Source organism: Carya illinoinensis, chromosome 7 (genome assembly GCF_018687715.1).
Source record: "Carya illinoinensis cultivar Pawnee chromosome 7, C.illinoinensisPawnee_v1, whole genome shotgun sequence".
In the NCBI taxonomy this organism is placed as follows: Eukaryota; Viridiplantae; Streptophyta; class Magnoliopsida; order Fagales; family Juglandaceae; genus Carya; species Carya illinoinensis.
Window position 1 is genome coordinate 36,098,176 of NC_056758.1, and position 12,217 is coordinate 36,110,392.

At 36.8% G+C, this 12,217-nt stretch overlaps 1 protein-coding gene across 1 annotated transcript; it reads right to left on the reverse strand.

Annotated features, from left to right (window-relative positions):
• Window positions 1–431: 431 nt before the first annotated feature.
• On the reverse strand, window positions 432–8,578 carry LOC122317508 (ABC transporter G family member 25). The gene is made up of 3 exons (XM_043134633.1): window positions 8,319–8,578; window positions 7,317–8,154; window positions 432–1,758 (listed from the first exon to the last, which is right to left on the reverse strand). The coding sequence occupies exons 1-3, from the start codon at window positions 8,451–8,453 to the stop codon at window positions 737–739; spliced, it is 1,995 nt and encodes a 664-aa protein (XP_042990567.1). The 5' UTR covers window positions 8,454–8,578; the 3' UTR covers window positions 432–736.
• Window positions 8,579–12,217: the final 3,639 nt, after the last annotated feature.

The following is a 12,217-nucleotide window of genomic DNA, read 5'->3' on the forward strand; positions in this document are numbered from 1 at the left end:
AGAGTCATCGATCAAAAGTATTGAATTTGGTAGCGATAGAGTAAAAAAAATTTCTTTTTTTCTTTTAAATCATTCGTGTTATTTTTTTAAAATATTTAAAATAAATACTCACGAATATTTGAAGAAAGAAAAGAAAAACTTGACGAGATTTGCTCTTTCAGCTCTGTTTGAGCATTTTTCCCAATTATTGGGCTATCGTCGTCTGTTTTAATTATAATTATCATATAATACTCGGGTCAGTTAAGAGTATTATATATTGTTGGGGCATTTTGTTGGCCCAACAGTGCCTTGGGCCTAAGTATCTGTGCACGTGTAGCGTGCACAGATGGGTTTACATTTGAAAAGGTTCGTACTTAATCCCTACCGATATCGTAGACTTATTACATGCTTTTACATATTTGTGCATGAATAAATATACTTATAAACAAAAATTGTTACTTAAATATACCCATTTATTTATTTTATTAAGAATTGCAAACCGATCTTTACTACAATACAAATTATACAATTGGAGTGGATTGAATTAGTGGCCCATATGCCTCAGCAAAAACAAAGATGAAATAATGGCACCTAAAGATAATAATTAAGCAGAGGTAACAACATAAGCGCTAGCTCGATGCGCTTGTGCATCGATGCTTCGTACGTCATTTCATTTCAGTCATTCCGAAAAACTACAATTATGATCACTTCTATCAGAAGCAGCAGATCATCAGGAGTAGTTCTACTACCGCAGAAATCAAGCTTTGATGCGCCTCAACACAATGTAGGCCAGTAATCTATATCCCACAAACATCAACAACAAGACGCCAACACTCAAAACGGGGCTAATCTGCCCTCCAATATCTTCTTCAATAAACTTGCAGCCAGATCTTTCGATTCCATAATGGGAATTACAACCCAGCAAAGACGAGATTTTCCTCCCTTCTCCATACTGGACGTTGATCAGGAGCCTGTAAGAGTAAAAGGTGGTAGAGATATATTTTATCCAAGCCATGCAAGACGGCACTTTATGTACGTAATATCCACCAGTTAATACAAAAGCTAACATTGTGATCGTTACCACCGTAGAAGCCTGCTTGGCATCCATGATAACCGCGCCCAAGAAAAGGCCAAGACCCTGAGAAACGAGGACGTAGCCGAGTAGAATCAACAGAGTCAAGAGAAAAGCTTCCAGGGTGGGTCTTAGTCCGGACATCCAATATGTCAGGGTGAGGAAAATTGTGGGAAGAATCAGTTCCATCGGCAAGTCTCCCACAATCCGAGCCATGAAGTAGGATGAAAGAGTGTACATTCCCGACGCCCGTTCCTTAACGAAAATGGCACGATCTTGAGGGAAGGCGAACACGGCGTTAAACGACGGGAAGACTCCCCAGAAGATGGAGATGAAAAAGAGGAGGCCTAGACGATCCTGAACGTCTTGAAAACCCGAGTGCCACCACATTAAACCAGCTAATATTGCAGCAATGATTACCTGGACGACTCTCAAAGTGTTAAAGGATTCGTGTTTTCTTTCTTTGAGGCTCCTATGGAGCAGAATGCTGAATTGGTTGAGCCATGTGGAAAATGACGTTCTATTGCTGCGTCTGTGCTCTTTTGGAGCGTTGCTTCCAACATAACCCGCGTCCGTTGTTGTAATGGCGGAGGTTTCCATGCATGCAGCTTTTACGTTAGGAGCCAACAAGGTGTTGTACGAAGAAACGAGGGCGTGCTTGATGTTTGGTTTGTCTCTTTCGCTTACACTGTCAGGCTGGCAGATACCTGCGCAATTAATGGAGAATAGTCCTTATAATTCATATCCAAGAAAAAGCATAATTCAATCACTTTAAAGTATGAGACTTTGAAAATGAGTTAAAAATGAACCGTTTAACAAACAGATACTAGATCACTGACAACTCATACAGCATCAAAAGGGCATTTAAAAACACAGTTAAAATAATAGGTTGCTCTGTCTTGTGGGGTGTAAAGATGGGCCAAAAAGTAGCATGCATGTACCTATGTCTATCCATATTTGTGTGTGTGCGTTCTTTTTCTCTTCTTCTCATGGTCAAAAGGTCGGTCCAATTAACTGGACTTTTAGAAAGATAATTAACCTGACTATTCCAATAAAATTCAGATAAAATGCAGAGTCGGATAGGATAAGATCATTTTGCTGATCAGAGTGATTATTTTGCTGCTAAAAGCAACAAATAGTAAAGAAAGTGCCTCTATGCCAGAATATCAGCCATAAAACATCTAAAACAGGTATGACCACTACATGATTTCAACCAAAGATCGAAAGATAGATGGTCCCTGTTATTGCATTCTGGGGAGACTGATTGGACTATTAATTAATAATATGACATAGAATATTAATTAGTACATTAGTCCTTAGAATACATATAAAATATTAAATGGGGACAAAAAGCAGACGCACTATAAATAAAGATTGTATAATTATTTGATTAGTTTAATGTAATGGTGCAAGATTTTAATGACATGTACTAGCAGATAATTAGTAGCACACCAGAGTTAGAAATAAAAGCGGACCAATGGTAGTGGTAAGGTGGGATTCCACTCAAAGTTGGTGGTGCGGCCCAAAAGCGGCAGGCAGGGCGATCCACCACTTCCGTGTTTACTGTACGTATAATTTTAAAAAACGTAAATAATTCAAACTTTTTGTTTTTGGGAACAATGCTCATCATGGGATTAAATGCAAAGCAACCCAACACGTGTTGCTCTACGGTATATACTCAGATTAGTTTCAAGAGAATGAAGCCCTAGTCTTGAAAAGTGTGGTGGAGGAGGGAATATAGGACATCCTAGGACACCTTTATAGTTCACTAGAGCGATAATACCAAGAAGCGAAGAACAGCACTAAAAAAAAACAAAGGAATGATTAGTCAACAGAATATATCTCAAATGAATGCATACATTCACCAATCGACATAAGTACAAGATTTATAATGCTGTCCCGTGATATGCACAAGGAGAACATAACATCCCAGGATTAAAAATCTTTATTTATTCCCTGTCATCACCTTCTTCATATCAAGGTAAAAATCTAGACTCTAGCCTTGATATTATCACTATTTTCTCCACTTTTTAATTTGTGAGTGTAAATATAGAGATAGCCACTTATCTTTTTATGCATATAGAGGAGTTATCACTGAGATTAGTGACGTGAGAGATACAACAAAAGACAGTGGTCAGCGCTGAAAAGAACAATTTAAGCAATTGATATGCATAAATCTAAGAGTGCAATCCTCATCATACACTCTTGTCATCCTCCTATATGTTTTTTTCAGCTAATAACTCTCAAGAATAATATATAATAAAGACAACTGTGAAAGAATTATATATGAAAATGATTGTATCTTTGTCATTTCCCTAACCCTGAAAACTATAATTTTAACTAAAAATATTTAAATCTAAAAGATATATATATTCTTTCTCAGAGGACAAAACATCCTGTAAATTAGAGGAAGATCGATGACAACCTCATATATCATGGACCCATGGCTAAGAACACGAATTATGGAGGGACACTGAGGCGATGCTCCACCACGAGAATTCCCTTAAAACATTAATCATTTTGTCCAAGAATTGTTTGAATGGAAAGCTAAGATACAGAGGCCCCCCCAACATTTGTGCAACAATTATACACAGCACCGAATCAAAGAGCACTAGTGCAGTCAGCATGCATTATTTTAGCTCTAGACACTGCTGAGTGACATGTCCACAAACGCATTCAAAAATGACTACTATGATTATGCGATACCATTTGTGTCCAACATTTGCTCACGCTCTCACACTCGATCGACACCTGGGTTTCCAGCAATTTTATACGACCAAACTTGGTTCGTCAGCGGTGGTCCATTACCTAACAAATACCGTGGCCCACATGGCACACGCCCAAGCCTATTGCATCTGTTAATACCTAATGGCTTCTGCAACACAAATAAAAAAAGTCAACGGAAAAGCTTGTAGTTTCTTTTTTATAGTCTCGACATGTTTCCCTTCAAATTGTTTGGGTGCGTGAAACTTTTGATGATCTGTTCTTTTTTTCCCACAAAATTTTCGATAATTTATTAAGTCCTCTTTAAAACTTATTTGAGTCTAATTTATCCAAACATTTAACTCTTAAATCACTAAACTTATCTCAACTCAAAATTTATTTACACGTAAAACCCAAAACCAATTTTAATTCAATATCTCTTCACATGCAGGATTTATAACTTTTTTTAATATTTTATAAATATATCTAAATTTATCTTAACATTTAAACACATCTAAACTCAAATTAAGTGAATTTCATAAAACTCATTCTATTATCTCAACTCATTACTATTTATAGAAAATACAATTCAACTCAACATACAAACGGCAAAAGTGATTAAAATACAAATTCAACGTGGCAAAACTGTTTTCTTACTAATGCCTTCAAATCTACTCCCATGCCACTCTTAACCACTCTCATGCTAAATTAGATATTGGAAAAAGTTAGGGTTCCACTTGGTGCTACTGTTTTTTTTTTTTTTTTTTTTAAAAGGTTTTTTATTTTATTTAGTGATTAAGAAATAATTATTTATTAAAATTGTAAAATTTTTTTAAAAGAAATTTTTTTTAAAAATTTAGGAATAAAAACATAAAAAAGTTAGCGGGAAGCCCAGCTGTGGGTCTACCTCTAATACATTTAGTACAGATGATGTTTACTTATCGCTTATCGGAAAATAATATAAGAAATACAAAGTAATTTAAAAGGAAAAAATAAAAAAGAAGAGAGAATAAGATCCATTGTGTAAAATTACTGGATAGAGAGTTGAGGTGGCACCATACCGGACACGCAATTGTCATTGATTACAACGATGCGAGGATCTCTCGTTTTCAAAAGGTTGAAAACGACTCATCCTCGAAAAAAAGGTTAAAATTGACGTCGCAGCCACAGTATCCGACTTAAAATTGGTCAATTTTCATGATTTAGAAACAGTGAAAATTATTATAATTTTTTTAAATTTTTATAAAATATAATAAATAATTTAATTTTTTTAAATATAAAATATAATAATATTAAAAAATAATATTTTATTCAATTTTCATCTCAACTTATCTCCTCTCAATTCACTATTACAAACAGCACCTAATTAAATCTCAAACTAATTATTAATTGGATCTATTATCTTTTCAATTGATTTTAAAAAAGTTACACTCATATCAATATATTTTATATATTTCAATCTAAAAAGTTAAATTCATAACAATTTTAAAAAATCAAACCTATCTTAATAAAATTTATAAAATATTACTATTTATAACTCAACTCAATTCAACTCAACGTAAGCCTAAATCAACATTCATTATTTTCCTTAGACATAAATACATGCAAGAGCTTATAGTGCGGCTGTGAGGGGGCGAGAGGTTAATTAGTATAGTAATCTTTACATTCATTATTCGGGTATGATGTATATACCTTTCACCATCAATATATAAAGAACATAGAGAAGTTCATTGAACGGTCCAAAGAAACGTCGTTTCTAATATATATATATATATATATATATAAATATATATTCTCATGTGAATTATATGTGCATGGGGTCCAACGTTTATGATCGCATACTGTCCATATCTAGTTATAACCTTGGTACGAATTTAGTGTATTATTGGGTCCCATATTCCATCCATAAATATATATCCTCCTAACGAAAAAAATGATTTGAAGTCACTAAAAACGATTCTTAAAAAAGAAAACACCCAGTCCAATAATTATTAACACCCGCCTTCTTAACTCTTAAATGAAGTAATTAAATCCCAAAATGGATCACAAAAGATTAAAAGTTTTTGGAGATTATTAAAAATAGAAATGTTTCAATTAATAATATCATCACGGCCACCAGGAAAACTTTAAAGCTGGAATGTCGAAACCAGGAAACAAAGGAAAAACAGAGAATAAGTACAAGCGAAATCGGAATCTTCAATGTTCATCCTGTCCAACTTAGGGGAGGCACCAAGACGCTGACAATAGGTAATCCTGTGGACGAGAATAACGCACAAGCCCTGTAGATTACGAAAGTTGGAAAGAGGAGAAAGGAGGAGCATAAGGAGTCAAGTCGAGTTGGCCAAAAGAGGAATTAAAGGAAGTAGTAAAGGGAGAGAGAGACCATTAAACTCAAGGAATGAAGGACGCGTGGAGTGCAACAGAAAAATTATATACTTTCCGCCTTTCCCAACAAATTACAAAACTCTCTCTCAAAATGGACATAACCAGTACGGGTGGTCTAATTGATTCTATCCAGCAGGGTTCTCAAAAAGAAGTCTTTAGTCTTTACGTTTCCATTGAGAGAATAAAAGTGTTTCTTTATCGAACCCTCCACCTCCAACAGCAACACCACCACAAAATCTACCAGGAAGTACTAGAAGTCTAGAACTATCCATCTTCGATCCTAGGCTTTCACAACTATAATGTATTGGCAGAAGATATCAATGCACCATCAGGGACGCAAATCCAGATCGATCACCGTGGCCCATGACATGGTAAATAATTCTCTACGGAGTATGGACCATGACCAAGCTGGTCATGAGTCTTAATGAGAAACACCTACAACAGACAGCGCCATGGTATTCAGAAGTGGCGTACGTCGATTGCATAGAGATTGTGCCACACACGATATGGTCCAGCTAATGGATCACCTTGCAGCCACGAATCACTTGACTCTTTGCCAGGACGATCGCATTATAGCTAGCTAGGGACTTAAAATTCATTTCTTTTGATCAGTAGATTGAGACTTAATTAATAGAGGACATTGACGTTAGAAAATGATCAAAACAGGAACCAAAGAAAGGGAAAAAAATTTCTGGAAAGAACGTGTGTAAATATTTTTCTAGCAAAAAGAAGGAATATAAGAAGAAAGGAATGAAGAAACGTATACGCAAACTCAAAAAGCGATCAAGTAATAAAAACTACAACTATATGTATCACTATTTAATAAACTATCATTCAGCTTCTTCATCTCAAATGAAGAAAACAAAAAAGACCCGACAAAATTTATTAATCTTGTCAGCTACTGCAAAATCTTATAGTAGATTTGAACTGTGAGATAATAAAAAATTTAAAAATTGAATAAAATATTATTAAAATATTATTTTTTAATATTATTTTTATATTTAAAATTTGAACAAATTAAATTATTATTTTATAAAAAAATTTAAAAGAATGATTCGATGAAATAAAATAAGAAATTTTCGCTCCCTTTAGTTACCCTGGTCTACTCGGCCAGACACCACAGCGAACAAGAAATTACGTAAAAATAGAGATAAAAAGCTGGGAAAAGCTTACGTACCGTTAGCGAGATCAAGCAGGAAGTCCGCAGGATTCATGGTGAAGGACGGCGAGAACCCAACCGACTCAAAGTAGGGCACCGCCTCACTCCCATTCCCAAAGTACAAGCACCTTCCCTCTGACAGAACCAAGACCGAGTCGAACATCTGATAAACACGGCTTGATGGCTGGTGAATGGACGTCACTATGGTCTTCCCTTTCTGAGCCAGAGACCCCAAGGTCGACACCAATCGGTGCGCCCCAGTGGAGTCCAACCCCGACGTGGGCTCGTCCAGTATCAGTAAACTAGGGTTAATCAGCATCTCATTAGCTATGCTCACCCTCTTTCTCTCCCCACCGGATATCCCACGTATGAAGCTGTTTCCTATGATCGTGTTTTCGCATTTTACCAAACCCAGCTCGGTGATCACTGACTCGGCAATTGATATTCTCTCTTGTTTGGATAGAGTTTTTGGCAGGCGGAGGAGGGAGCAAAAGATTAGGGTTTCACGGACTGTGAGATGGGGGTAGAGAACATCGTCCTGAGTCACAAACCCGGTTCGCCGCAGCAAGGTTTTGTTGAGTTTATGACCATTGGCGAGGACTGTTCCGGTGAAGCCGTTCCCGTGGAGTCTCCCTGCAAGTGCATTGAGGAGCGTCGATTTTCCGCTCCCTGATGGGCCTAGGATGGCCAGGACTTCACCGGGGTACACCATGCCGGTGATTCCGTTCAGGATTGTTCGTTCTTCAATTGAAGCAGTTGATATTTGATCGGACTTTGTGGGACCTTGACGAAACATGCACTTAACACCGCGCTTCTGCTTGTTCTCTATCTTCCGTCGGTAACACACGTCCATGAACTGCATGTAGAGAATAAAATAAATTCATAAAAAGGTCAATCATATGGCGAACAGAGTCGTGACTCTGAAATAACCGAGTCATAAAGTTCGATCTGGTCAGTTTAATATACGGGAAGTACTGGAAAAACGAAAATCTCTGACCCTCGTTCCTCTCCGTATCGTACCTTGAGAGTAATAGGATAGGAAGAAGACAATAAAGTCGGCAAGTCACTCGTCTCGCGAGGGCCACCTTTCGAAAAAACTGGGCCGTCCGATGACCCTCCATTGGGAGTTTCTCCGACACCAAACCCCGGCATCATTTTCTTTTGCTTTCTTCTCGAAAGGAAAAAAGAAGAGGGCAGGAAAGAAAGAGAGAGAGAGAGAGAGAGTGATGGGAAGTGAGGTTGAGAAAGAGTGAATAATGAAGAGATCGAGAACGGAGTGCTCGAACACAAACCCTATTTATTTAGGTCTAAGGTCCCAGTGCATGCCACGTCAAAGTGAAACGCCAACAGCAAAGGCGCAACGTGGCAGCTCTGTATGCCAGTTGGCAGCTCGTAGAGGCAGGTTCATGCGAAGAATCTCTAATATCTTTTTCCCCGATGCTCTCTTTCTTAAGTAAGAGCGAGAAAAGGTTTCAGAATGAGAGAGGAGCCATTACTCTCATTTAAAAGGCTCTTTTGAAAGGCAGAAAGTAAGAGAGAGATCGGTAATAATCGAGATGAGGAAGATGACTTTGGGGGTGAGATCGTGGGGAGAGTGTGGAGCAATTACTACAGGACATGCCTAACATTCAGTAGTTATCTTAAATACAGTGGTTAGATTTGCCAAAATCTCATGCCACACGAACATAAAGATATTATCCAGTATCTGCTATCACTGTATATCTGAGATTTTTGTTTGAGCAGTACAAATTAAGAATTTGGAACTCCTCAATCTCTATATTTCAGTTTTACGTTGCCCTTTAAAGTATACAAAGTTGGAAAGGGAAAAAAAAAGGAATAAAAGAAAATAAAGATCAACAACAGAACACCATCTGCATTCTGCGCAAGTCATTTCTGCTGGAGGATCGAACTAATAATCAGCGTGTTCCCAATGTACGATCGAACTGATCAGAGTGTTCCCAACGTAAGACGACACGTATTCTGTGTAGCTTAATTTTCTCGCATCAATCCATGTTCAATCGACGTAAGCGACATGGGAAATAAGCTAAGAACCGGAAAATTTACCCTTTCCGGCTAGACCTTCCGGAAACGACACGTCACGCTTTTCATTTCCAATTTTCTACGTCCTTCCCCGAGTCCCGCTAGCACGACAAGCACTTCTTCAGGCTGTGACGTAAAGCTGTGCGAATGTGCGATTCGATTATTACAGCTGCGAAAAGAACTCCATTGGTCCAGCAAATCGATCTTGTACTGTTTTCGCTTACCTCATTGGGCTGTCATTGAAATGGATAGCACCCAATCTAGAGTTTCCTTCTTTCAGTGGGTGTGGGCCCGACCCTCTGAGGCGGTCAAAATAGGCCGAGACGCGTGTTGATTAATCAAACCGGTCGCACGTGGTGCCCACTCATTTTCCCCAATTTAGACCTCCACCGAATCTCTTCCCACTTCGCTTTGCTTTTGCTTTCTCGGAATTATTCTAAGCAGCTTCCGCCTTTCGGCACTCGCACTTTGTGTGCGCGTACGACGCGCGTGTTCAGGGAAGAATTAGGCTAGCTATTACCTGTAGTACTAGTACTAGTGATGGAGCGGAGAAACGGAGGCGTGGATGTGAAATTGTGTCCGCTTGCCATTGGACCACATAATCCACGATTCCACTGAAACTTTTTGAAAGTGGGCCATTTACAAAACAGCCCTTTTTTTAAACTTTGTTTCTTGCTTGTTTTAAGTCGTTGTATGTATGTCCTGCATGCAAAATGGTTTATTTACCAACAAAATGTTAAAGGTGATGCATGAATCATGATCTGACGAAACTAGTCACTAACAATCATGCATCTGTTCATCATTTTGTGAGTTTATTGAAAATGGGTGAAAGTCGTCATGTGTGACGCATTTATTCTTCACCGAAGGAGCTAATGTCACTGACAATCATGCTTTCACCAAAATGGAAATAGCCTGTAGCTGAAGGCACGTTGAAAACTAAGAGAAGTTCAATAATCGAAGAAGCTAATGTGTCAGAGTTTAAATGTATAGATGAAAACATCGTGTCTCCATCTATACATGTAGATCTGGAGAGATCCATTGAAAAAAACTATGAAAAAAAGTGAAAGAGGCGAGATAGTATAATTTCCAATCTTATTGACTTGGTGATCATTGATATGAAAGAGGAGAAGAAGCTGATGAGAGCAAATGTTGAGAAATAATAAGATAGGAAAAAGATTATCCACCTCACATAAAGAGGCTTGAGCTAGACCAACAGAGAAAGAAGAAAATTATGAGGATGGATACCTCAACTTTGCCTCCAATGTAGCAAGAGTATTTCAATTGCCTCAAATTGAAAATACTTTAGACGAAAATGCCTGCAAAACCATAAGTTAGTTTAGTATGGGTTGCAAATTAAAATTTTTAGAAAGGTAGTTACTTTTGAAAGTTCTATTTTGATTATTTTTTTTGTATAGAACATAATACAAACTGAAGCTCACATATGAATGAATATTGACTACAATGCACCAGCCAGTGGATAATTATATTTTGATTATATTTATTAAAGAAAGTAAGCAAAGTTGACACACTAAACTGTGAGTAGTTACTGACTACATGAAAGCTGCCACTACAGAAGCAGCCACTTTAAATTTGGATCATGTGTTCTGTCTTTTGAAAATTATGAGGGTGGCACACTAAACTGTGAGTTCTTATGGGAACTAAAGTATTTCTTGAATGATTTGAGAGTATTATCATGTATTCCTGAACTGGTGAGGTCCATACCATGCTCTAATCCAATGCATGCTTGAAATTCATGTATTTTCTGGGGTGCAATAGCAATAATATGATCATTCCCATTGTCATGAATGCCATAATTTTTTGCCAATTACTATTTTATTGATAATGATGTTAGATACTAACCAGGTCGATAGGATGTATTATTTAATGGCATGTATCAAACTTATTGACAATATTTTCATTATATAATGATCTTTTTTTTTGAATTAATTTATGTTTTGCTTTAGCTTATAAATTATGATTAATTTAAAATAGAATATAATTATGTGACATTGTATATGAGAAGATATTATAAATATAAAAAAATATGAGGATATCATTACTAGTTAGAGAAAATATTTGAAATGAATAAAAAGTGTTAAAAAATCTAATATTTAAATGATATAAAAAAAATAAATGAGCTGATATATGTGATATATGGTGTATTGTATATAAAAGTCTATATATAAAATTAAAATAGAAAAAATAGATTTTAGTGATGTATTTTAAAAGATATGATGATGAAGCCATTGAGAAAGGAAGAAGAATTAGGACATGACAGGGGCGACCGATCGAGATCATGATGCAGTAGTACTACAAGTGAAAACAAAAAAGGTTCCCTCCATGGCTATCTTCTACCACCGATATTCTCTGATCTCTCTCTCCCATCCATGCATGACCTAACTTGGAAGTCTATCTATATCTTCACGATATATATCGATATAGATATGTACAGTACTGTACAGAGTGATGCTATCTTTACTCGTGATCAAGTGTGCGAATATTAGAACCATATCATCTGAAAAATATCGCAAGCAAGGTGGGGATTTTTTCTTCCCCATATAAAGTTACGGGTACAGTTTCATCATGACTGGCAACTTCTTGCTGGCAGACAATTATATGCACAAGAGTGGCTCTACAGCCACATACGGAGAATATCGACTAGGATCTCGACACAGCAATATTTTTGTGTATTTTTTAATATTAAAAAAAAAAAACTTTTTTAAATTATTAAATAAATAAATAAATACCAGTCGGATCCCCATGGGGATCCTCCATCTGCAGGAAGAGTAACAATTCTCTATGCACAATGAAGAAATTTGAGACACAAAGTAATAAAGCTGATGAACGTACGTTATATAAATGAAAACATTTAAGTAATT